Genomic DNA, 23,088 nt, shown 5'->3' on the forward strand with positions numbered 1-23,088 from the left:
AAATGCTTCCTATAGCTTCCAGTGAGAGTCTGGATTCTGGTTGAAGGTATTTTGGACCATTTTTCTTTACAAAACATCCCCAGTTCAGTCAGGTTTGTTGGTTTCCGAGCATGGACAGCCGGCTTAAAATCACACCACAGATTTTCAATAATGTTCTGGTCTGGGGACTCAGATGACCATTCCCGAACGTTGTACTTGTTCCTCTGCATGAATGCCTTAGTAGATTTTGAGCAGTGTTTAGGGTCATTGTCTTGTTGAAAGATCCAGCCCCAGCGCAACATCAGCTTTGTCACTGATTTATTAACATTATTCTCAAGAATCTGCTGATATTAACTGGAATTCATGTGACCCTCAACTTTAACAGGATTCCCAGCACCTGCACTGGCCACACAGCCCCACTGCATGATGGAACCACCTCCAAATTTGACTGTAGGTAGCAACTGTTTTTCTTGGAATGCTGTGTTCTTTTTCAGCCATGTATACCTCCCCTTGTTATGTCCAAATAACTCAATTTTAGTTTCATCAGTCCACAGCACCTTATTCCAAAATGAAGATGGCTTGTCCAAATGTGCTTTAGCATACCTCAAGTGACTCTGTTTGTGGCGTGTACACAGAAAAGGCTTCCCCTGCATTACAGCATCATACAGCATCTATGTGCAAAGTGCGCTGTATAGTTGAATGATGCACAGAGACACTATCTGCAGCAAGATCATGTTGTAGGTCTTTGGAGCAGGTCTGTGGGTTGACTATGACTATTCTCACCATCCTTCGCTTCAGCTTACCTGAGATTTTTCTTGGCCTGCCACTTTGGGCCTTAACTCGTACTGTGCCTGCGGTCTTCCATTTCCTCACTATGTTCCCCACAGTGTAAACTGACAGCTGAAATCTCTGAGATAGCTTTTTGTATCCTTCCCATAAACCATGATGTTGAACAATCTTTGTTTTTAGGTCATTTGAGAGTTGTTTAGAGGGTCCCATGTTGCCACTCATTAGAAGAGATGCAAAGAGGGGAAACATTTGCAAATGGCCACCTTAAAAACCCTTTCTCATGATTGGATTCATCTGTGTAAGGAGGTCAAGGGTCAATGAGCTTACCAAACCAATTTTGTGATCCAGTAATTACTGCTAAATGTATTCAAATCAATAAAATGACAAGGGTGCCCAAATTTATTTGCCCAATTTTGTTGAAATAATTACTGCACACTTTCTGTAAATACTAGAAACTTCATTTAACTTCTCAAATATCAGTGTGTTCGTCTGCTATATGATATATTTAACTGAAATTTCTGATTCAGACAACCAATGATTTATAAAGGAAAATCATGAAAATTATCAGGGGTGCCCAAACGTTTACATACAACTGTATTTTCTGAGGTCCATCAGGGCCAAAACCTCAAGACACAAAAACAGCTTCTTTCCATCCACAGCTAGATTAATAAATACTCCCCCTCTCCCACAAAATACCGATTGATCATCCCTGCACTGAAAGGTTCTATACATCTGCATGCCTTTGCACAGCCCCATTCCACTGTTATTTTTATGAGTGAACATAGTTTTGCCTATTTGCCTATTTGATTCCTTTACTTACAGAAGTATTTTTCCAGTTCTTTTTATTGTTCTTTATGTACCAGTAGCACCAGATCAAATTCCTTGTATGTGAGAACTTATCAGTACTTGGCAGTAAATTCACTTCTGGTTCTGTAAAGCTGATAAATCTCAAAATATGTTGTGCATTTTTTTTTTACTGTAAGTGACCCTGCACTTTGTAATCCTCAATTAAAAAAACAAACAAAATCTTTATTCACCAGAACAGTCAAAAAGGGAACTGACAACCATCAGTGAGTGATGCATGAAAATCGGGTGATTACGCTAAAATTTGTTGAGCTTGGAAAAGTCGCGTTTTAAAATAAAATCTTAACTGTTAAAACGTGTGAAACATCTATTTTCCTCCTGCAGACTTACACTGGCTCAATCCTGGTCGCCGTCAATCCCTATCAGCTCTTACCCATCTACACCGCCGAACAGATCCGACTCTACACCAATAAGAAGATTGGAGAGATGCCGCCGCACATTTTCGCCATCGCTGACAACTGCTACTTCAACATGCAGCGTAACAAAAAGGACCAGTGCTGCATCATCAGGTGTGGAAGCAACCCGTGCAAGTTTCATGTTCAACCAGAGGGAGGATGAGAACATCAACCAACCAAACAGTCAAATCATTTTAATTATCTTCTGTTTATTTTATAGTTTCCATCTGATTATCGGTCAGTTTCCCAGAAAGTCAGATCTTCAAACTTCTTTTAACGGCCCGGAAGCAGAGAACGTTTTTCGATTTGAAGAGAACCAAACAGAGATCATTGTATCTGAAAGCGTCACGACCTTTCTGTCTTTGCAGCGGGGAGTCCGGAGCAGGGAAGACGGAGAGCACGAAACTGATTCTGCAGTTCCTTGCAGCCATTAGTGGTCAGCACTCCTGGATTGAGCAACAGGTCCTGGAGGCCACACCCATCCTAGAAGGTCAGCCAGTGTGATGCGTGCATTGCTGTATTTTTCGTAAAGTGTGTGAGCGGCGGAATTATTTTCCTGTTGATGTGATGCTACAGCAGACATTTGATAATTAAAGCAAACATGAACATTTAAAATTAAAACCATGTTCCTTGTGAGCTGTTAGAACTTTCAGAAAATTTAAATTGGCATGAATTTTTCCTGCCTTAGTTGGAAGATTTTGCTTCTGCCTAAGCTTTTGCCTCTGCCTACACACTTTCAAGCACATACAGTAGTGTTCAGAATAATAGTAGTGCTATGTGACTAAAAAGATTAATCCAGGTTTTGAGTATATTTCTTATTGTTACATGGGAAACAAGGTACCAGTAGATTCAGTAGATTCTCACCAATCCAACAAGACCAAGCATTCATGATATGCACACTCTTAAGGCTATGAAATTGGGCTATTAGTAAATAAAAGTAGAAAAGGGGGGTGTTCACAATAATAGTAGTGTGGCATTCAGTCAGTGAGTTCGTCAGTTTTGTGGAACAAACAGGTGTGAATCAGGTGTCCCCTATTTAAGGATGAAGCCAGCACCTGTTGAACATGCTTTTCTCTTTGAAAGCCTGAGGAAAATGGGACGTTCAAGACAGTGTTAAGAAGAACAGTGTAGTTTGATTAAAAAGTTGATTGGAGAGGGGAAAACGTACATGCAGGTGCAAAAAATTATAGGCGGTTCATCTACAATGAACTCCAATGCTTTAAAATGGACAAAAAAACAGAGACGCATGGAAGAAAATGGAAAACAACCATCAAAATGGATAGAAGAATAACCAGAATGGCAAAGGCTCACCCATTGATCAGCTCCAGGATGATCAAAGACAGTCTGGAGTTACCTGTAAGTGCTGTGACAGTTAGAAGACGCCTGTGTGAAGCTAATTTATTTGTAAGAATCCCCCGCAAAGTCCCTCTGTTAAATAAAAGACGTGCAGAAGAGCTTACAATTTGCCAAAGAACACATCAACTGGCCTAAAGAGAAATGGAGGAATATTTTGTGGACTGATGAGAGTAAAATTGTTCTTTGTGGGTCCAAGGGCCGCAGACAGTTTGTGAGACGACCCCCAAACTCTGAATTCAAGCCACAGTTCACAGTGAAGACAGTGAAGCATGGTGGTGCAAGCATCATGATATGGACATGTTTCTCCTACTATGGTGTTGGGCCTATATATCACATACCAGGTATCATGGATCAGTTTGTATATGTCACAATACTTTAAGAGGTCATGTTGCCTTATGCTGAAGAGGACATGCCCTTGAAATGGGTCTTTCAACAAGACAATGACCCCAAGCACACTAGTAAACGAGCAAAATCTTGGTTCCAAACCAACAAAATTAATGCCTCGCAGATGTGAAGAAATCATGAAAAACTGTGGTTATACAACTAAATACTAGTTTAGTGATTCACAGGATTGCTAAAAAAGCAGTTTGAACATAATAGTTTTGAGTTTGTAGCATCAACAGCAGATGCTACTATTATTGTGAACACCCCCTTTTCTACTTTTTTTTTTTACTAATAGCCCAATTTCATAGCCTTAAGAGTGTGCATATCATGAATGCTTGGTCTTGTTGGATTTGTGAGAATCTACTGAATCTACTGGTACCTTGTTTCCCATGTAACAATAAGAAATATACTCAAAACCTGGATTAATCTTTTTAGTCACATAGCACTACTGTTATTCTGAACACTACCGTAGGTGCATTGTTGGATTTTTTTTTTATTAGTTTTATTTAGTTTTTTTGGGTCTGTGTGCTGAAATGGTAAATTCATTCATTCATTCAGATTTAGAAGCACAGTGGAACTCGTTTGTTGTTACAAAACTGAAATTAGTTTATTAAAATTAAAACTAGAGCAGGACCAATATAAATTCTTTGGGAGCCTGATACATGTAACAATATCGGAGAGTAAAAAAAAAACATAGATATATTTGCCAGTATAGGCATAAAAAGTGGCAATGACTCCTATTGTTGTTGTTGTTGGCAGTTTCTTCGCTTGCGAGGATAGTGGGAAGGCCTTTGTTTTTTTTTTTTTTGTTGTTTTTTTTTAGTTTAGTTTATTTTCTACAAGCCCCCTGGTGGCTGAAAAGTCCGATGCGGGATGCACAAGACCTGTTACACTTGGGGCAAATGAACACTTGAGTAGGCTGGGCTTGTGCTGCTGCCCGCTCTTTCTGTCTTTGACGCTTCTGGCATGAGGCCTCACTTCTTTCTGCCTCAAACTTCAGGCTGGCGGATTTGATGCTGGAACGCCAGCTGAGTCTATCTGTAGCTAGATTCCCGCCATGACTGATGCTGAATGCCTGTAAGGGAGAGCTGTTTCTTCAGCTGGTCCTTATAGCGCTTTGTGGGAGCCCCTTGGTTTCGTCTCCCTTCCTTGAGCTCGCCAAAGATAATTAATTTCGGCATGCGTGTATCATCCATCCTGGCTACATGACCTGCCCAACGAAGCTGTTGTTTGAGTATAATAGACTCCATGCTGGGCAATTTGGCTCTGGTAAGGATGTCCTCATTTGAGACATAGTCCTGCCACTTGATCCCGAAGATGTTTCGGAGACAACGCTGATGAAAGCGTTCCAGTAATCTGATGTGCTGGCGATACAGAACCCAGGTTTCAGCTCCATACAGGAGGGTAGGGACCACAATGGCTCTGTAGACCTGCACTTTTGTGGAAAGGCGCAGTGCATGATTCTGCCAGACTTTGTTTGAGAGTCGACCTAAAGAACTGCTGGCCTTGGCAAGGCGACTGTCTAGGTCCTTGGCAACAGATGCGTCGTTTCAGATAACACTACCGAGATATGTGAAGTGCTCTACTGCATTCAGGCTGGTACCCTCGATGTTGATTTGGGGTGGGGTATATGCTGCATGGGGGACCGGTTGATATAGCACTTCTGTCTTTCTCAGGCTGATGGTGACGCCGAAGGCTCTTGCTGCTTCAGCAAAACAGTTGACAATGTGCTGCAAGGCTTGCTCCGTATGGGTGACGAGGGCGCAGTCATCTGCGAAGAGCAGCTCCATGATTAGCTGTTCTGTGATCTTAGTGTGGGACAGAAGGCGCCGCAAGTTAAACAGACTTCCGTCGGTTCTGAAGCAGATATAGATGCCGTCTGTCAAGTCTTCTTTGGCCTCACGAAGCATCATGCTGAAGAAGATGGAGAACAGAGTGGGCGCGAGGATGCACCTTGTTTGACGCCATTTGAGATGGGGAAGCTGCCGGACAGAGTCCCGTTGTACTTCACTTGTCCCATCTGGCCTTCATGCAGCTGGCGGATGATGGTGAGGAGCTTTGCAGGGCAGCCAAGGTGTGCAAGAATCTTCCACAAACCCTCACGACTGACCGTGTCAAAAGCCTTGGTTAGGTCTATGAAGGCTGCATAAAGGGCCATGTTCTGTTCTCTGCACTTCTCCTGGATCTGTCTCAGGACGAAGATCATGTCGGTGGTTCCCCTGTTGGCCCGAAATCCGCACTGACTCTCGGGAGTATTTTCATGCACTATGGTAGGGGTAAGCCTGTTGAGCAGCACTCGAGCCAAAATCTTACCTGCTATTGAGAGGAGAGTGATGCCCCGGTAATTAGAACAGTCAGACTTGTCACCCTTGTTCTTGTACAGGGAGACAATGACCGCATCCCGAAGGTCATGTGGAACCATTTCCTTTTCCCAGCAACTGGAGAAGAGAATCTGAAGCTTGTCGAGGACTGCCTCACCTCCATTTTGGTACACCTCTGCTGGGATGCCATCTATGCCAGGAGACTTCCCTGGATTCAGCTGCTTGGTGGCCTTTCGGATCTCTTCAAGTATTGGGGGGTCATCAAGTTCCCATTTCGCCTCCACCTGGGGAATCTTCTCGATTGATGACTCTTGTACAGTGTGCTTGTCACTGAAGAGGTTTTCAAAGTATTCTGACCAATGCTGCATAATGGTTTCCTTGTCCGTCAGAAGGGTGGAGCCGTCTGAGGAGCGCAGGGGTGCTTGCACTTGATGTGCTGGCCCATGGATGGTCTTAAGGGCATCATAAAAGGAGTGCATGTCTCCGGCATCGGCATGTTGTTGTGTCTTCTTCGCAAAAGCTAGCCACCAGTCGTTCTGCAGTATGCGGAGCTTGCTTTGCAGTGTGGAGCATTTCTGTAAACTGTCTTGGCAGAGTGGTCATCAGGTTTAGCTAAAATCAATCAATCAATCAATCAACTTTTTTCTTGTATAGCGCCAAATCACAACAAACAGTTGCCCCAAGGCGCTCCACATTGCAAGGCAAGGCCATACAATAATTATGAAACACAGTCTACGTCTAAAGCAACATAACCAAGGGATGGTCCAGGGTCACCCGATCCAGCCCTAACTATAAGCCTTAGCGAAAAGGAAAGTTTAAGCCTAATCTTAAAAGTAGAGAGGGTATCTGTCTCCCTGATCTGAATTGGGAGCTGGTTCCACAGGAGAGGAGCCTGAAAGCTGAAGGCTCTGCCTCCCATTCTACTCTTACAAACCCTAGGAACTACAAGTAAGCCCGCAGTCTGAGAGCGAAGCGCTCTAATGGGGTAATATGGTACTATGAGGTCCCTAAGATAAGATGGGACCTGATTATTCAAAACCTTATAAGTAAGAAGAAGAATTTTAAATTCTATTCTAGCATTAACAGGAAGCCAATGAAGGGAGGCCAACACGGGTGAGATATGCTCTCTCCTGCTAGTCCCCGTCAGTACTCTAGCTGCAGCATTCTGAACCAACTGAAGGCTTTTTAGGGAACTTTTAGGACAACCTGATAATAATGAATTACAATAGTCCAGCCTAGAGGAAACAAATGCATGAATTAGTTTTTCAGCATCACTCTGAGACAAGACCTTTCTGATTTTAGAGATATTGCGTAAATGCAAAAAGGCAGTCCTACATATTTAATATGCGCTTTGAATGACATATCCTGATCAAAAATAACTCCAAGATTTCTCACAGTATTACTAGAGATCAGGGAAATGCCATCCAGAGTAACGATCTGGTTAGACACCATGCTTCTAAGATTTGTGGGGCCAAGTACAATAACTTCAGTTTTATCTGAGTTTAAAAGCAGGAAATTAGAGGTCATCCATGTCTTTATGTCTGTAAGACAATCCTGCAGTTTAGCTAATTGGTGCGTATCCTCTGGCTTCATGGATAGATAAAGCTGGGTATCATCTGCGTAACAATGAAAATTTAAGCAATACCGTCTAATAATACTGCCCAAGGGAAGCATGTATAAAGTGAATAAAATTGGTCCTAGCACAGAACCTTGTGGAACTCCATAATTAACTTTAGTCTGTGAAGAAGATTCCCCATTTACATGAACAAACTGTAATCTATTAGACAAATATGATTCAAACCACCGCAGCGCAATGCCTTTAATACCTATGACATGCTCTAATCTCTGTAATAAAATTTTATGGTCAACAGTATCAAAAGCAGCACTGAGGTCCAACAGAACAAGCACAGAGATAAGTCCACTGTCCGAAGCCATAAGAAGATCATTTGTAACCTTCACTAATGCTGTTTCTGTACTATGATGAATTCTAAAACCTGACTGAAACTCTTCAAATAGACCATTCCTCTGCAGGTGATCAGTTAGCTGTTTTACAACTACCCTCTCAAGAATCTTTGAGAGAAAAGGAAGGTTGGAGATTGGCCTATAATTAGCTAAGATAGCTGGGTCAAGTGATGGCTTTTTAAGTAATGGTTTAATTACTGCCACCTTAAAGGCCTGTGGTACATAACCAACTAACAAAGATAGATTGATCATATTTAAGATTGAAGCATTAAATAATGGTAGGACTTCCTTGAGCAGCCTGGCAGGAATGGGGTCTAATAAGCATGTTGATGGTTTGGATGAAGTAACTAATGAAAATAACTCAGACAGAACAATCGGAGAGAAAGAGTCTAACCAAATACCGGCATCACTGAAAGCAGCCAAAGATAACGATACATCTTTGGGATGGTTATGAGTAATTTTTTCTCTAATAGTCAAAATTTTGTTAGCAAAGAAAGTCATGAAGTCATTACTAGTTAAAGTTAATGGAATACTCAGCTCAATAGAGCTCTGACTCTTTGTCAGCCTGGCTACAGTGCTGAAAAGAAACCTGGGGTTGTTCTTATTTTCTTCAATTAGTGATGAGTAGAAAGATGTCCTAGCTTCACAAAGGGCTTTCTTATAGAGCAACAAACTCTTTTTCCAGGCTAAGTGAAGATCTTCTAAATTAGTGAGACGCCATTTCCTCTCCAACTTACGGGTTATCTGCTTTAAGCTACGAGTTTGTGAGTTATACCACGGAGTCAGACACTTCTGATTTAAAGCTCTCTTTTTCAGAGGAGCTACAGCATCCAAAGTTGTCTTCAATGAGGATGTAAAACTATTGACGAGATACTCTAACTCCCTTACAGAGTTTAGGTAGCTACTCTGCTCTGTGTTGGTATATGACATTAGAGAACATAAAGAAGGAATCATATCCTTAAACCTAGTTACAGCGCTTTCTGAAAGACTTCTAGTGTAATGAAACTTATTCCCCACTGCAGGGTAGTCCATCAGGGTAAATGTAAATGTTATTAAAAATGATCAGACAAAAGGGAGTTTTCAGGGAATACTGTTAAGTCTTCTATTTCCATACCATAAGTCAGAACAAGATCTAAAATATGATTAAAGTGGTGGGTGGACTCATTTACTTTTTGAGCAAAGCCGATAGAGTCTAATAATAGATTAAATGCAGTGTTGAGGCTGTCATTCTCAGCATCTGTGTGGATGTTAAAATCGCCCACTATAATTATCTTATCTGAGCTAAGCACTAAGTCAGACAAAAGGTCTGAAAATTCACAGAGAAACTCACAGTAACGACCAGGTGGACGATAGATAATAACAAATGAAACTGGTTTTTGGGACTTCCAATTTGGATGGACAAGACTAAGAGACAAGCTTTCAAATGAATTAAAGCTCTGTCTAGGTTTTTGATTAATTAATAAGCTGGAATGGAAGATTGCTGCTAATCCTCCGCCCCGGCCCGTGCTACGAGCATTCTGACAGTTAGACAGTTATATCATTTACCAACAGGGACTTAGAAGAAAGAGACCTAATGTTTAATAGACCACATTAACTGTTTTAGTCTGTGGTGCAATTGAAGGTGCCTATATTATTTTTTCTTTTTGAATTTTTATGCTTAAATAGATTTTTGCTAGTTATTGGTGGTCTGGGAGCAGGCACCGTCTACGGGATGGGGTAATAGGGGATGGCAGGGGAGAGAAGCTGCAGAGAGGTGTATAAGACCACAGCTCTGCCTCCTGGTCCCAACGCTAGACAGTCACAGTTTGGAGATCCCAAAAATTGGCCAGATTTCTAGAAATGAGAGCTGCTCCCTCTAAGTGGGATGGATGCCGTCTCTCCTAACAAGACAGGTTTTCCCCGGAAGCTTGCCAATTATCAATGAAGCCCCACTCATTTTTTGGACACCACTCAGACAGCCAGCAATTCAAGGAGAACATGCGGCTAAACATGTCACTCCCGGTCTGATTGGGGAGGGGCCCAGAGAAAACAACAGAGTCCGACATTGTTTTTGCAAAGTTACACACCGATTCAATGTTAATTTTAGTGACCTCCGATTGGCGTAACCGAGTGTCATTACTGCCGACGTGAATTACAATCTTACCAAATTTACGCTTAGCCTTAGCCAGCAATTTCAAATGTCCTTCGATGTCGCCTGCTCTGGCCCCCGGAAGACAATTGACAATGGTTGCTGGTGTCGCTAACTTCACATTTCTCAAAACAGAGTCGCCAATAACCAGAGTTTGATCCTCGGCGAGTGTATCGTCGAGTGGGGAAAAACGGTTAGAGATGTGAACGGGTTGACGGTGTACACGGGGCTTCTGTTTAGGGCTACGCTTCCTCCTCACAGTCACCCAGTCAGCCTGCCTTCCCGACTGCACGGGGTCTGCCAGGGGGGAACTAACGGCGGCTAAGCTACCTTGGTCCGCACCGACTACAGGGGCCTGGCTAGCTGTAGAATTTTCCACGGTGCGGAGCCGAGCCTCCAATTCGCCCAGCCTGGCCTCCAAAGCTACGAATAAGCTGCACTTATTACATGTACCGTTACTGCTAAAAGAGGCCGAGGAATAACTAAACATTTCACACCCAGAGCAGAAAAGTACGGGAGAGACAGGAGAAGCCGCCATGCTAAAACGGCTAAGAGCTAGTAGCTACGCTAAGCTAGCGGATTCCCAAACAGGGAATCCGACACTAGACAGGCTGTGGAGCAGCACAGGTAACGCACGACAACAGTGCTAAAATAAAATAAAAATCCACTAGACAGGCTGTGGAGCAGCACAGGTAACGCACAACAACAGTGCTAAAAAATAAAATAAAATAAAAATAAAAATCCACTGGACAGGCTGTGGAGCAGCACAGGCAACGCACGACAACAGTGCTAAAACAAAATAAAAATCCACTAGACAGGCTGTGGAGCAGCACAGGTAACGCACGACAACAGTGCTAAAATAAAATAAAAATCCACTAGACAGGCTGTGGAGCAGCACAGGTAACGCACAACAACAGTGCTAAAAAATAAAATAAAATAAAAATAAAAATCCACTGGACAGGCTGTGGAGCAGCACAGGCAACGCACGACAACAGTGCTAAAACAAAATAAAAATCCACTAGACAGGCTGTGGAGCAGCACAGGTAACGCACGACAACAGTGCTAAAACAAAATAGAAATCCACTAGACAGGCTGTGGAGCAGCACAGGTAACGCACAACAACAGTGCTAAAACAATAAAAATTCCACTAGACCTGCTGTGGAGCCAGCACAGGTAACGCACAACAAGTGCCCCTAAAACAAAATAAAAATCCACTAGACAGGCTGGGAGCAGCTACAGGTAACGCACAACAACAGTGCTAAAACAAAATAAAAATCCACTAGACAGGCTGTGGAGCAGCACACTAAAAGAGTCTTGTGGCATGCACGTTTCTTTTCTAGTAGTTCCTGGATCTGTGCTCATCTCATCAAACCAGTCTTATTTTTCCTGGCTGAGAAGCCCAATACTTCTGCTGCCGTCTCCGAAGGTGGTCTTAATCTCATCCACTGTTGTTTAGGGTCGTCAGGCAGACCTTCTTCTCCACCCAGTCTCTCCTCTAGTTTGGCCTGGAACATCCATTTTTGTGTCTATGTCTTGCAACTTGTGGACTTGTAGCTTCTTAAACTGTGGGCCTTTCTTCTTAGGAGGGGGCTTGAAAGTGAAAGCAATCTTGGAACGGACCAAGCAATGATCCGTATAGCAGTCCGCACTAATAATCACCCTGGTATGTAGTACGTCTCTTCTATCACGCTGTCGCGTCAGAACGTAGTCCAGAAGGTGCCAGTGTTTGGAGCGTGGGTGTCTCCAGGTTGCTTTGAATCTCTCTTTCTGTTGGAACAGGCTGTTGGTGATCGTCAAGTCATGTGCAGAGCAGAACTCCAGCAGCAGGCGGCCATTGTCGTTACAGTTGCCTATGCCATGTTTCCCTAGCATGTCCTTCCATACATCAGAGTCGCGGCCCACTCTGGCGTTGAAATCTCCCATGATGAGGAGCTTGTCCTGGGTGTCGACGCGCTGTAGAAGGTTGTGCAGATCGCTATAGAAAGCCTCCTTAACTCCGATGTCAGCCTGCATAGTTGGGGCATACACACTAACAATAGTGGCAAAATCCTTGTTATTGATGGGGAGCCGGAGTGACATGAGTCGGTCAGAATGTCCAACTGGCAAATTGTGTAACCTATGTGCTATGGCGCTCTTAATCATGAACCCGACCCCTGAGAGTCGACGATCTTCTTTAGCCTTCCCTGACCAGAACAGTGTGTAGCCTGTGCCTTCCTCGGTGAGTGACCCTTGGTCTGCAAAGCGCACCTCGCTGAGTGCAGCAATGTCTATGTCAAGCCTTGCTAGCTCTTTGGCGACTAAGGCTGAGCGTCTTCGAGGACGATCGCTATTGTCTGAGTCTATCATTGTGCGTACATTCCAGCACACAATTTTCAGGTTCTTTGTTTTTCTTTTCGCATCGCATGTAGTGATGCCCGTTGGCAGCGGTGAGCCAACCGGGTCTAGTGAGACAAGCCATGTTTAGACCACTTTTTCTAGGTCTGTCTCCATGTGGAGCAAGCAGGGCTATCCCTAAACAGGACTGCTTGGTCACCCAGGGCCCTGCCAGATGATGCTGTTGTCTCGGGTCAGCAATCAAACGACCATAGCTCCTGAGCCGCCTGCATGCAGAATCGAGACTGCAGCTCCCAGTGCCATCATGCACCTGCTGTTTTCGCCTCTTCCCATCGCTGCAGGGCTTTCCTTCCCGCCTGCGCTCGTTGCTTAAAGTGGGGATCAGCTCGCGCACACCAATTCCACTCTTTAGGCAAGGTGGCACTCCACAGTGGCACAGACAAGCTGAGACGGCTGTGGCGACCACCAGGCTGTAGGTTTTACATCAGAGTGACCTTCGCCTAGCCTCTGGCTAAAGAACCTTCCTCGGAGGCACGGGGGCAGTAACCCAGGCTGGTGGTTTAACATCAGGGTTTTCCTTGCCCTAGGTGGATCGCCTTAACAGGGTTAATGAGTCCCATCTACCCACTGCTATAACCCAGTCAGCTGGGAGGCTCGTGATGGCGGGAGCGCCTAGATCCCGTATAGGTCATGGACCTACCACTGCCATACTTGAATAAACAATATGTGTTGTAAAACAACAACAACAAAAACACAAAGCCAACCTAGTCAAAACCAAAGTGAGTGCAGCTCCAGGAAAACTTACCTGAAACAATCTAAAAGTGACTGAAAATAAATCTGACTCAATCTAAACCAAAAACAATTCATCTAGCGCAACGTAACTATAGCTTGTAAGCTAACAAACGGAATATCAAATCAAATTTATTTATTTATATAGCGCCAAGTCACAACAAACAGTTGCCCCAAGGCGCTTTATATTGTAAGGCAAGAGCCATACAACAATTACAGAAAATGACTCCTATTATTCTGTTATCAAACCTATATGACAAAGACATGTAACTGAGGTTTGATGTTATATAGTTGAAACATGAACTTTATTATAAATAACTATAAATAACCAACAACTAACCAATGTACTTCACGCTACCTTCACTGGGATTAGCATTCACTGTGTTGCATCTCTCATTCGAACAGAATAGAATAGAGCCTTTATTGTTATTGTACTCTGCATTTAACCATCCTAATTACCGTTATGCCGCGTTCACACCGGATGCCACACAAGCGATGGTGGCGACAGGTTGCCATGTAATCCCTATGGAAGGACACGTTGTGGCGCCACAAAAGTCCAAGCTGTGCAATGCGACGCGAATGAAGCTACGCGAATGAAGTGATTTTGAGCGATTGGCGTGTTTGTGGCACAATATCGCGTTGCATTGTGTTGCGTTGCCCTCTTCCCCAAGTTGAAAAATCTGAACTTTTTGTCTTGTCGCGCCGCAATGAGCAATCAGGGACTGGATATGTTGTGACGTGGAGATGTCTGGAGTTTATACTTGGTGTGGACATGTCCTGTCTCTGGCAGCCAGCCTGTGAGCAGGACTTATGTCCCTTTTGTCCTTTATTTTACAATTATGACAGAGTTGAAGGGAGAGCGAGCAGCAGCAGCAGCAGCCAGTTTTTTTTTTTCCACGTGCGCGCACGAACAAGTCGTCCGTGAAGATAATTTTATTAAATGCACAGATGTATAATAACACAAATGGTGACTGGTTTATAACACAATTATGACAGAGTTTGAGGGGAGAGAGAGCGAGGAACTGCAGCGGCAGAAAGTTTATTTATTTCTTTTTTTAATTGTTCACATGTGCGCGTGCGAATGGGACAGGAGGTCCTCAAACTGGGTCCTGGAGAGGCGGAAGTACCGCTGAAAGCGGCCGCCATCTAGACGCAGCTCCTGCGGTAAATAATGAAACTCCCCGAATTGGGAATGTCTCATGAGGATGTTGTGAACCCAGGGACGGCGCCGCTGGTGACGTTTGTCAGCTTTCCACAACAAATAGAGCACAGCAGCTCGATTCGTCTGATCAAGGTCCGCCATGTTGACTTGACAGCAAGCGGAATGGAAGCTCCTCCTATTTGATGACACATTGGGGTGAATTTTCACAGCGAAAGCAGAGCGACACACTGGGCGATGGTGGCGCGTCCATCGCCAGGCGAGGGATGCAAATTTGTGGTGTCGCGTGTTGTGCGGTGTGAATGCGGCATTAGACACAATCCAAACACTAGGGCCAGTGAGCAGCCAGAGTCCAGCGCCTGGGGACCAACTCCAGATGTAGAGACTCTGCCTTGGTCAGGGGCAGAGAAAGGAGTAGACCCTAAATAAGCATGTCATTTGCATAAAGTAGACTTCTTGTAGGTTTCGGCCACAATAAAATGGTGCCATAGCGACCACGTGTCTCTTGTCACTGTAAAATGCGCACTCTGATTGAAAATGAATGGCAGCTAATGTGACCAAGGGTTGTTGGGAGTCCCAGCCATGCTTGACAGCATTGTAAACAATCCTGTCATTCAGCCCTCTGCTGGACAATTATGTAAGGACACAATTTCCAAAGGCTAAAGTGTTTTTCTACATTTTTATTTGATAAAAATTTTCATTTTGGAAAAAATAATGCTCATACCAAAAGCTCATATTGGCCAACATTAAAATTAGTAGACATTCTTTGATAATGTGTCCGTACTCATGAAGACCCAGACCCGGATAAGCTGCTGAAAAATGAATGAATGAATGAATGAATGAAGACTTTGTGAAGGTGAATCCAGATCTCATCTCTGGTAATTCAAGTTTAGACCTAAGTTAACCCTTAAGATCATTCAGAACTTTAAAAGCTGGTCGTGTCCTTTTTGGAGTTCTTAAATCTGACAATATAAAACTCGTTATTCTTTGTGTGTGCATGTTGAAGCGTCTCAGAGTGCTAATGCTAACTGTGAGTTTCTATGTTTGTGTGTTCACTCAGCCTTTGGAAATGCCAAAACCATTCGTAACGACAATTCCAGCCGCTTTGGAAAATATATCGACATCCACTTCAACAAGCGAGGAGCCATTGAAGGAGCAAAGATTGAGCAGTACCTGCTGGAGAAGTCTCGCGTGTGTCGCCAGGTGAGGGTCAGTCTTGCTGTGTTCTCTACGGATGGAGCCAGTCTGACTGCACAGATTACGATGCTGTTAAAGGTCGGACATCTGAAAACTTTTTTTTTTCTTGTAATAAAGGCTACTTCACTCACTCACTCTTCTTCAACTGCTTATCCGGGATCGGGTCGCGGGGGCAACAGCTCCAGTAGGGGACCCCACATTAATCACCTTTGACTGGGGGATCCCAAGGCATTTCCAGGCCAGTGTGGAGATATAATCTCTCGTCCTGTGTCTTCCCCGGGGTCTCCTCCCAGATGGACGTGCCTGGAACACCTCCCTACGGAGGCGCCCAGGGGACATCCTTACCAGATGCCCAAACCACCTCAGCTGGCTCCTTTCAACACAAAGAAGCAGCGGCTCTACTCCGAGCTCCCCACGGATGACCAAGCTTCTCACTCTATCTCTAAGGGAGACACCAGCCACCCTCCTGAGGAAGCTCATTTCGGCCGCTTGTACCCACGATCTAGTTCTTTCGGTCATGACCCAACCCAATCTCATGCTCCATTGTCCCCTCACTCGTGAACAAGACCCCAAGGTACTTAAACTCCTTCACTTGGGGCAAGACCTCATTTCCTACCTGGAGTAGGCAATCCATTGGTTTCCTGCTGAGAACCATGTCCTCAGATTTAGAGGTGCTGATCCTCATCCGAGCCACTTCACACTCAGCTGCGAACCGATCCAATGAGTGTTGGAGGTCACAGGTCGGTGATGTCAACAAGGACCACATCATCTGCAAAAAGCAGTGATGAGACCCTGAGCCCACCAAACTGGAAACCCTAAATGCTACGTGTGTGTGTGTGTGTGTGTGTGTGTGTGTGTGTGTGTGTGTGTGTGTGTGTGTGTGTGTGTGTGTGTGTGTGTGTGTGTGTGTGTGTGTGTGTGTGTGTGTGTGTGACGTCAGGTACAGTTCAGTTGTGGTGAGAACGAGAGTTAGGAATGTAACTACGGTTCTATGAATTCCGGATGACCGCCAGAGGGCGGTGCTTTAGCACCTGGATAACTACATGTGCGCAGCACAGAGGTCAAGAATATATACCAACAAAGTCACGCCATTGAATGTGACCTGGGTACCGTCACTGGTTGTCTTTATATACCAGACGCACCCAGCACTCGCTTCTTTTCGGAATGAACTCGCAAGACTCTGAGTAACAAGCAACTCTGGCGGTCATCCGGAATTCATAGAACCATAGTTACATTTGTAACTCTCGTTCTATTTCATTCCTCCTGACTGCCAGAGGGCGGTGCTTTAGCACCTGGATGACTTAATACCAACAAGGTCATAAAGAGTCACACTCACCTCGCATCAGCAGTGGGGAGTGGAGGCAGACAACACCGCCGAAGTCACCGCAGGAGGAGCAACCACATTCAGTCTGTAATAGCGGGCGAAGGTACAGGAAGACGCCCACGTAGCAGCAGCACAAATATCACTCAAAGGGACACCTCTCAGTGCAGCCCAGGAGGTGGACACCCCTCTGGTGTAATGGAATGTAACCTTAGGAGGCTGAAGACCTCTGGACCTGTATACTTGTAAAATGGCATCCACGACCCAATGCGAGAGTCGCTGCTTTGAGACAGCACAGCCTCTTTTGTGATCACCGTAACACACAAACAGGGCATCCGTTTTCCGGATCCTGGCAGTCGCACTAATGTACTGCTTCAACATTCGGACAGGACACAGGGAACCTGAAACAGATAATCCTGGATCAGAATGCGGGACATACACAGCCAAGGAAACTGGCTGGTTAACATGAAAAGTTGAAATTCTCTTGGGTAAAAAGGACGGATTAGGCCACAGCGTAACCCCAGATCCATCAGAATTCCATCGCAAACAGTCTCCAGTGACTGATAGGGCATGGAGCTCTCCCACTCGCTTAGCCGAAGACAGTGCAAGTAGAAGGCAGTCTTCACTGACACCCATTTAAGATCAGCACTTTCAACTGGTTCGAAAGGGGATAAGCTTAAACCCTCCAGGACTAGAGGAAGGTCCCATGAAGGTACGCGTGCAAACCTTGGAGGCCGCAAACGTAGAGCACCTTTCAAAAAACGACACACTAAGAGGTGTGAACCCACTGACCGGCCATCAACGTAGACGTGCCGGGCAGAGATTGCAGCAACATAAACCTTCAAGGTAGCGACAGAAAGTCCTTTCTCCGGCAGTTCTTGTAAATATTTGAGGAGAATAGGCACAGGGCAATGCTCTGGTCTAACTTTTGTTTCTCACACCACCGCGCAAACAGCTTCCATCTGTTGTCATACAAAGCCCTGGTAGAAGCAGCACGTGAATTAAGGATAGTCTGAACAACAGCCTGGTCACAAGAACTTAACAAGGAGTCTGGCCCCTCAACGGCCACACATACAGTTGAAGGCGTTCTGGGTGAGGTTGTCAAATCCTCCCCTGTAGCTGTGACAACAAATCCTTCCTCTCCGGGAGAGCCCAAGGTTCTCCCTCGAGGTGTTTGTAAATCATGGGAAACCAAATCCTCCCAGGCCAGAATGGAGCAACCAGCAGCACCCTGTGGCTGCTCTGATCTATCCTGTGCAGTGTCAACACCAGCAGCGGGAGAGGAGGGAAGGCATAAAGGAGGCAATCTGGCCACGGGTGAGCCAATGCATCCTGCCCCAGCGGGCTGTCTGGTTCCAAGAGGGAGTACCATCGTGGGCAATGTGTCGAGGTGCTTGAAGTGAAAAGGTCCACTTCCGCTGCACCATATTTCTGCCAGATCATTTGGACCACAATCGGGTTCAGTCTCCACTCTCCCAGTGGTGGTTTCTGTCTGGAGAGTAAATCCGCTGCGCTGTTCTGTACACCAGGCAGATGAACTGCTCTGACACTCTGAAGACGAGGCAACGCCCATAAGAGAAGCTTCCGAGTTTCTGCCAATGAGTGATTGGACCTGGTGCCCCCCTGATGGTTTATGTGATAGACTGTTGACGTGTTGTCCAACCGGACAAGAACATGTCTTCCTCTCAGGGCCAGGAGAAAATGCTTGAGAGCCAGTCGCACAGCGCGAAGCTCCAGCACGTTTGTGTTGGAGTCTCTCCTGAGGACTCCAGACACCCCTCACCATCCTGTGATTCCACACGGCCCCCCAACCTTTGAGTGATGCATCTGTAACAACCACCTCTCGGCGAGAAGGAACAGAGCCTAGAGGGACACCCTTGCAGATGAGGTCCACGTTCCCCCAGGGTTTGAGGTGCAGAAGGCACTGGTTGGAGAGTTGTACAAGCCTGTGCTGATGCAACTTTGAGTTGAGGCCTAGGTTGTTGATCCAAATCTGTAGGGGACATAAGAACAGAAGTCCCAAAGGTACCACTAGCGACACTGCAGTCAGTTTGCCCATCAACCGGAGCAGCAAACCAAAAGGCAGCGTCACAGCCCGTTGAATGTGTGAGACGAGACGAATTACATCGTTCACTCTCTGCGGGGATGGCGATGCAGTCATAGTTAGGGAGTTGATGGCAATGCCGATGAAGGTCGTTTGTTGACTGGGAACAAGAGAACTCTTTGCAAAGTTCACTGTGAGTCCTAAATGAGAGACATGGTTCAGTAGAAGAGTTGTGTCGTTGTTATCCTGCTCCTGAGTCGGAGCGCAGACAAGCCAATCGTCTAAGTAGGGTAGGATTCTTAATCCAAGAGCTTGCAGTGGGGCTAGTGCTGCAGCCATACATCTGGTAAATGTACGAGAGGCGAGAGAGAGGCCGAAAGGAAGCACCCTGAACTGGTATGCCTGACCTTCGAAAGCAAAGCGGAGAAACTGCCTGTGATGAGGCGCCACTGGCACATGGAAATAGGTGTCTTTTAAGTCGACACTTGTGAACCAGTCTCCTGGTGTGATAGTTTGAAGGACGTCTACTGTGCGGAGCATGTGAAACTGCAGCACTTTGATATAACGATTCAGACGTCGGAGATCGAGGATAGGACGAAAGCCGCCATCCTTCTTTGGAACAAGGAAGTAAATTGAATAGAACCCCCTGAGCTGGTCTGAACTGTGAACTGGCTCTATGGCCCCCTTCTCCAGGAGTTCCAAAATCTCCCGTTGTAGGGCAGCAGACTGCATCGAGTCGGAAACAACAGTCATCCTCACCCCATTGAACTTTGGAGGACGACATCTGAACTGAATTATGTAACCTTTGAACAAGGTTGAAATGACCCATGGGTCTTGAACTTGAGCCTCCCAGTGGCTGAGTTGATTTCGTGAAAACGGCTGGGGGCCAAACATTGGCAGTCAGACCCGACCACCTCTGCCTCGCATCCCTGAGGACCTCTGGGCGCGATTACTGGAAGCTCTGTGAAACCGTTCAGTTCTCGGGGGTCTGCCCGTAGGCTCATGAAAGGCAGGCTGCTGGGAGAGCTGGCCCTCAACTGCAAAAGCACGTGCAGCTCTGGGAGTCGGCGGAAGCCTGGATGTAGAGTAAAAAGCTGTAGCACGTCTGACTGGCTGAGGTCTGGAAGACCGGTGTAGGTCAACAAACTGTTGCCGAGATTTACTAGCCTCAACAGCACGCTCCAAAGTTTGTTGGGCCGCAGGTCCAAATACTTGCCCTGGAAGAACCAGCAGTGAACGGAGTGTGCCTCTGCAGGATTCGGACAGGGGGGAACTGCGCAAGCCACACCTGACGTCTAGTGATGGTAAGGGTTGACATCAGTCTGCCAAGCTCTCTGGACATATAAGCAAAGGTTTGGAGTGAGGCGTCACTAAGACTTTGCATCATCAACCTCTGCCTCCCTCAAAGACTTTGAGAGGGCAAGGGCTAAATGGGACAGTGAGTTGCCTAGGCGACCAATGCGAGCAGCTATGTCATAGCTTTTGGTGAGGAGGTCATCAGTGACCCTACACTGAGGACCTGGGCAGCGGGCATCTGGCCGAGCAGCATCAGCTGGAGCCACAACCAGGTTAGCAATAATGCTGTCAACTTTGTGCATACGGTTCAGACCATACTGTGCCAAATCACGCATAGAGCTAAGGGCTCTGCAGTCCTGTGATAGATGGGTCAGTGATTTGGGGTCCGCCCAACATCTGTGGAGCTCCTTGATATATGGTTGTGAAACTGGAACGTTGAACTCAGGCTTCTGAGTGACTTTGAAAAAGGCACTTGAAGCGGTGGTTTCCGCAGGGGGATTGTCGACCCCAAGCCTGGATAAAGCCAACTGAACAGCTTGCTTGACAAAGGATAGTCCAGGTCCGGTTTGCGGCATGGACTCTGCCTCAGAGGTATGAGAGCCCACTAATGAATAGCTTGGAGAAAGACCCCTCTCATCCTCATCCTCCACACATTTTATATCACTTGTCATGTACAAGGAATCAGTTACAGCAATAGACACGACATCTTCCTCCTGCTGAGTAACTACATTGGTCTGATCAGCCTCATTAGGGACAACAGGAACTGTCACTGCATCCCTAGGCTGTAGATTCAGAAGCAAGGACTTAATCTGAGCAAACTCAGAAGTCAATGTTTCGACCTTTTCCGCCCAAGCATGGTCATGAGTAACCTTCTTAGCAGAAGGGGCTCCTGCATGTGGGCGTTTACGGCACTTTGGTTCCTTCCTGGGGCTGGAGGCCAAAGTCGCACTAGATATTCCACTTTCCAATGCCGCAAGTCTAGCAGATCTCTCTGCCAGTGGCATGCTGGCACAATTAAGGCAGGCATCGCCAGTCAGGGCTTCCCTCAGGTGTCCGATCCCAAGACACGAGGGGCAAAACATATGTCCATCATCTGGGCTCAAGGGAACCAAACAGGTACTACAGCCATGCAACAGAGGCCCTGTCAACATTGTGGACTGCGTGCAGATGGCTAACGCAAGCCCTGATGGTTACAAATGGAAAGACAAAGCGTGAATTACACGCAGTGTAAATAGTAACACGAGGCACGGAGCGTGAAGCACTCACAGCCGTCGACACGAGGCACAGAGCGTGAAGCACTCACAGCCGTCGACACGAGGCACGGGGCGTGAAGCAGTCCAGCCGCAGACTCGGCACGAGGCACGGAGCGTGAAACACTCACAGTGTAAAAGCTAATACAAGGCCCGGAGCGTGAAACACTCACAGCCACAGTAATAACACGATGCACACAGCCGAAAAACTCACAGCCCAAGTGCTAAGTGACAACACTATGACAACACTAGCTGCTAGCGGAGCTGTTAAACTTAGCAAATGGCGGCAGTGCATACGAAGTACTTCAAGGAGTGGAAAACACTCACGGCAAGCCCAACACAGTACACTATGCTGGTTCTGATACACACACTACCACGTAGTTAACGGGGTTAGTGACACAACTAAACAAATAGCCAGCTTTCATCGAAACAACACAGCTAATGTGCACAGAGGAAAATACCAGCAGGGCAGCGGCAAAGGCGCGCACCCGGCGTTTAGGAAGATGTACACACGACTGGCGTCAAAGAATACAAAAAACGGTGAAGCCGTGTCTCGCAGCCTCTGGAGGACGTGTGGAGTGCACGTAGCTCCAACCGAAGGTGGGTTACGAGGCTACAAGCGAGCGCGGCAATCGCAGCTAAATGCGTTCTCAACCTCTAAGAATGTGAGAATGTAGAAAAGAAGTGAGCGCTGGGTGTGTCTGGTATATAAAGACAACCAGTGACGTCACCCAGGTCACATTCAATGGCGTGACTTTGTTGGTATATATTCTCGACCTCTGTGCTGCGCACATGTAGTTATCCAGGTGCTAAAGCACCACCCTCTGGCGGTCAGGAGGAATGAAATAGAACCTTTATTAAATCAACTGTTTTATAACAACTCATGAAATCTTCATCTGCATCTAAATATGAAATGTGTAACAGTTTAGAAATAATATCGATAATAGTGTTTTCTAATGTTGGTGGTTCATTTAAACGTTTTACTTCAATAATAACTGTAACTCATATCAGGAGAATGTGCAATGCCTCAAAACCCGTGTCTTACTTTCCAAGTTCTTGTTTTTCACATGTAAATGTGATATTTGAATATATTAACTGTTTCCAACAGAAACGGCAGAGAGAGTTAATTTATTATATTGTTTATTATAAGTAACAGAGTTAAACTGAGGTAAAGTGGGAATAATTACTTTGCAGGGCGATTTATGGTTTGCACCCCTAAATTTTCTACTTGTGCTCCTAAAGTTTTCAGTAAGAGGCTACAGAGTTCTTACTGGAAAAAAGTTAGTCTGGAGCCCTGTTGTACTGCACTTTAAAAATACATAGATTTTATAAAGTAATTTACTTAACGTTACCTTGGTGTAGTGTCTGTGCTAGCTTGAAAGCTAAACAGCTTGTTCAGTTTGGATTTTGCTGGGAGAGCTATCTTGACTAGCTAGCTAGCTTGAAAGTGAGCTTGTGGTGTGTGTGTTGGTGTGTTGTGATAATGTGATTGTGTACTGTGATCAGTTTGTGATTGTATG

The 23,088-nt window shown here is 45.6% G+C and overlaps 1 protein-coding gene across 1 annotated transcript in view; it reads left to right on the top strand.

Moving 5' to 3' along the window:
* Window positions 1-23,088, top strand: part of myo7ab (myosin VIIAb) — a 117,429-nt gene that overhangs the window by 26,116 nt on the left and 68,225 nt on the right. The window contains exons 6-8 of the mRNA XM_034177677.1: window positions 1,957-2,141; window positions 2,396-2,517; window positions 15,521-15,663. Coding sequence (XP_034033568.1) covers window positions 1,957-2,141; window positions 2,396-2,517; window positions 15,521-15,663 — 450 coding nt within the window. The remainder of the gene's footprint in view (window positions 1-1,956; window positions 2,142-2,395; window positions 2,518-15,520; window positions 15,664-23,088) is intronic.

Source organism: Thalassophryne amazonica, chromosome 9 (assembly GCF_902500255.1).
Source record: "Thalassophryne amazonica chromosome 9, fThaAma1.1, whole genome shotgun sequence".
Lineage (NCBI taxonomy): Eukaryota > Metazoa > Chordata > Actinopteri > Batrachoidiformes > Batrachoididae > Thalassophryne > Thalassophryne amazonica.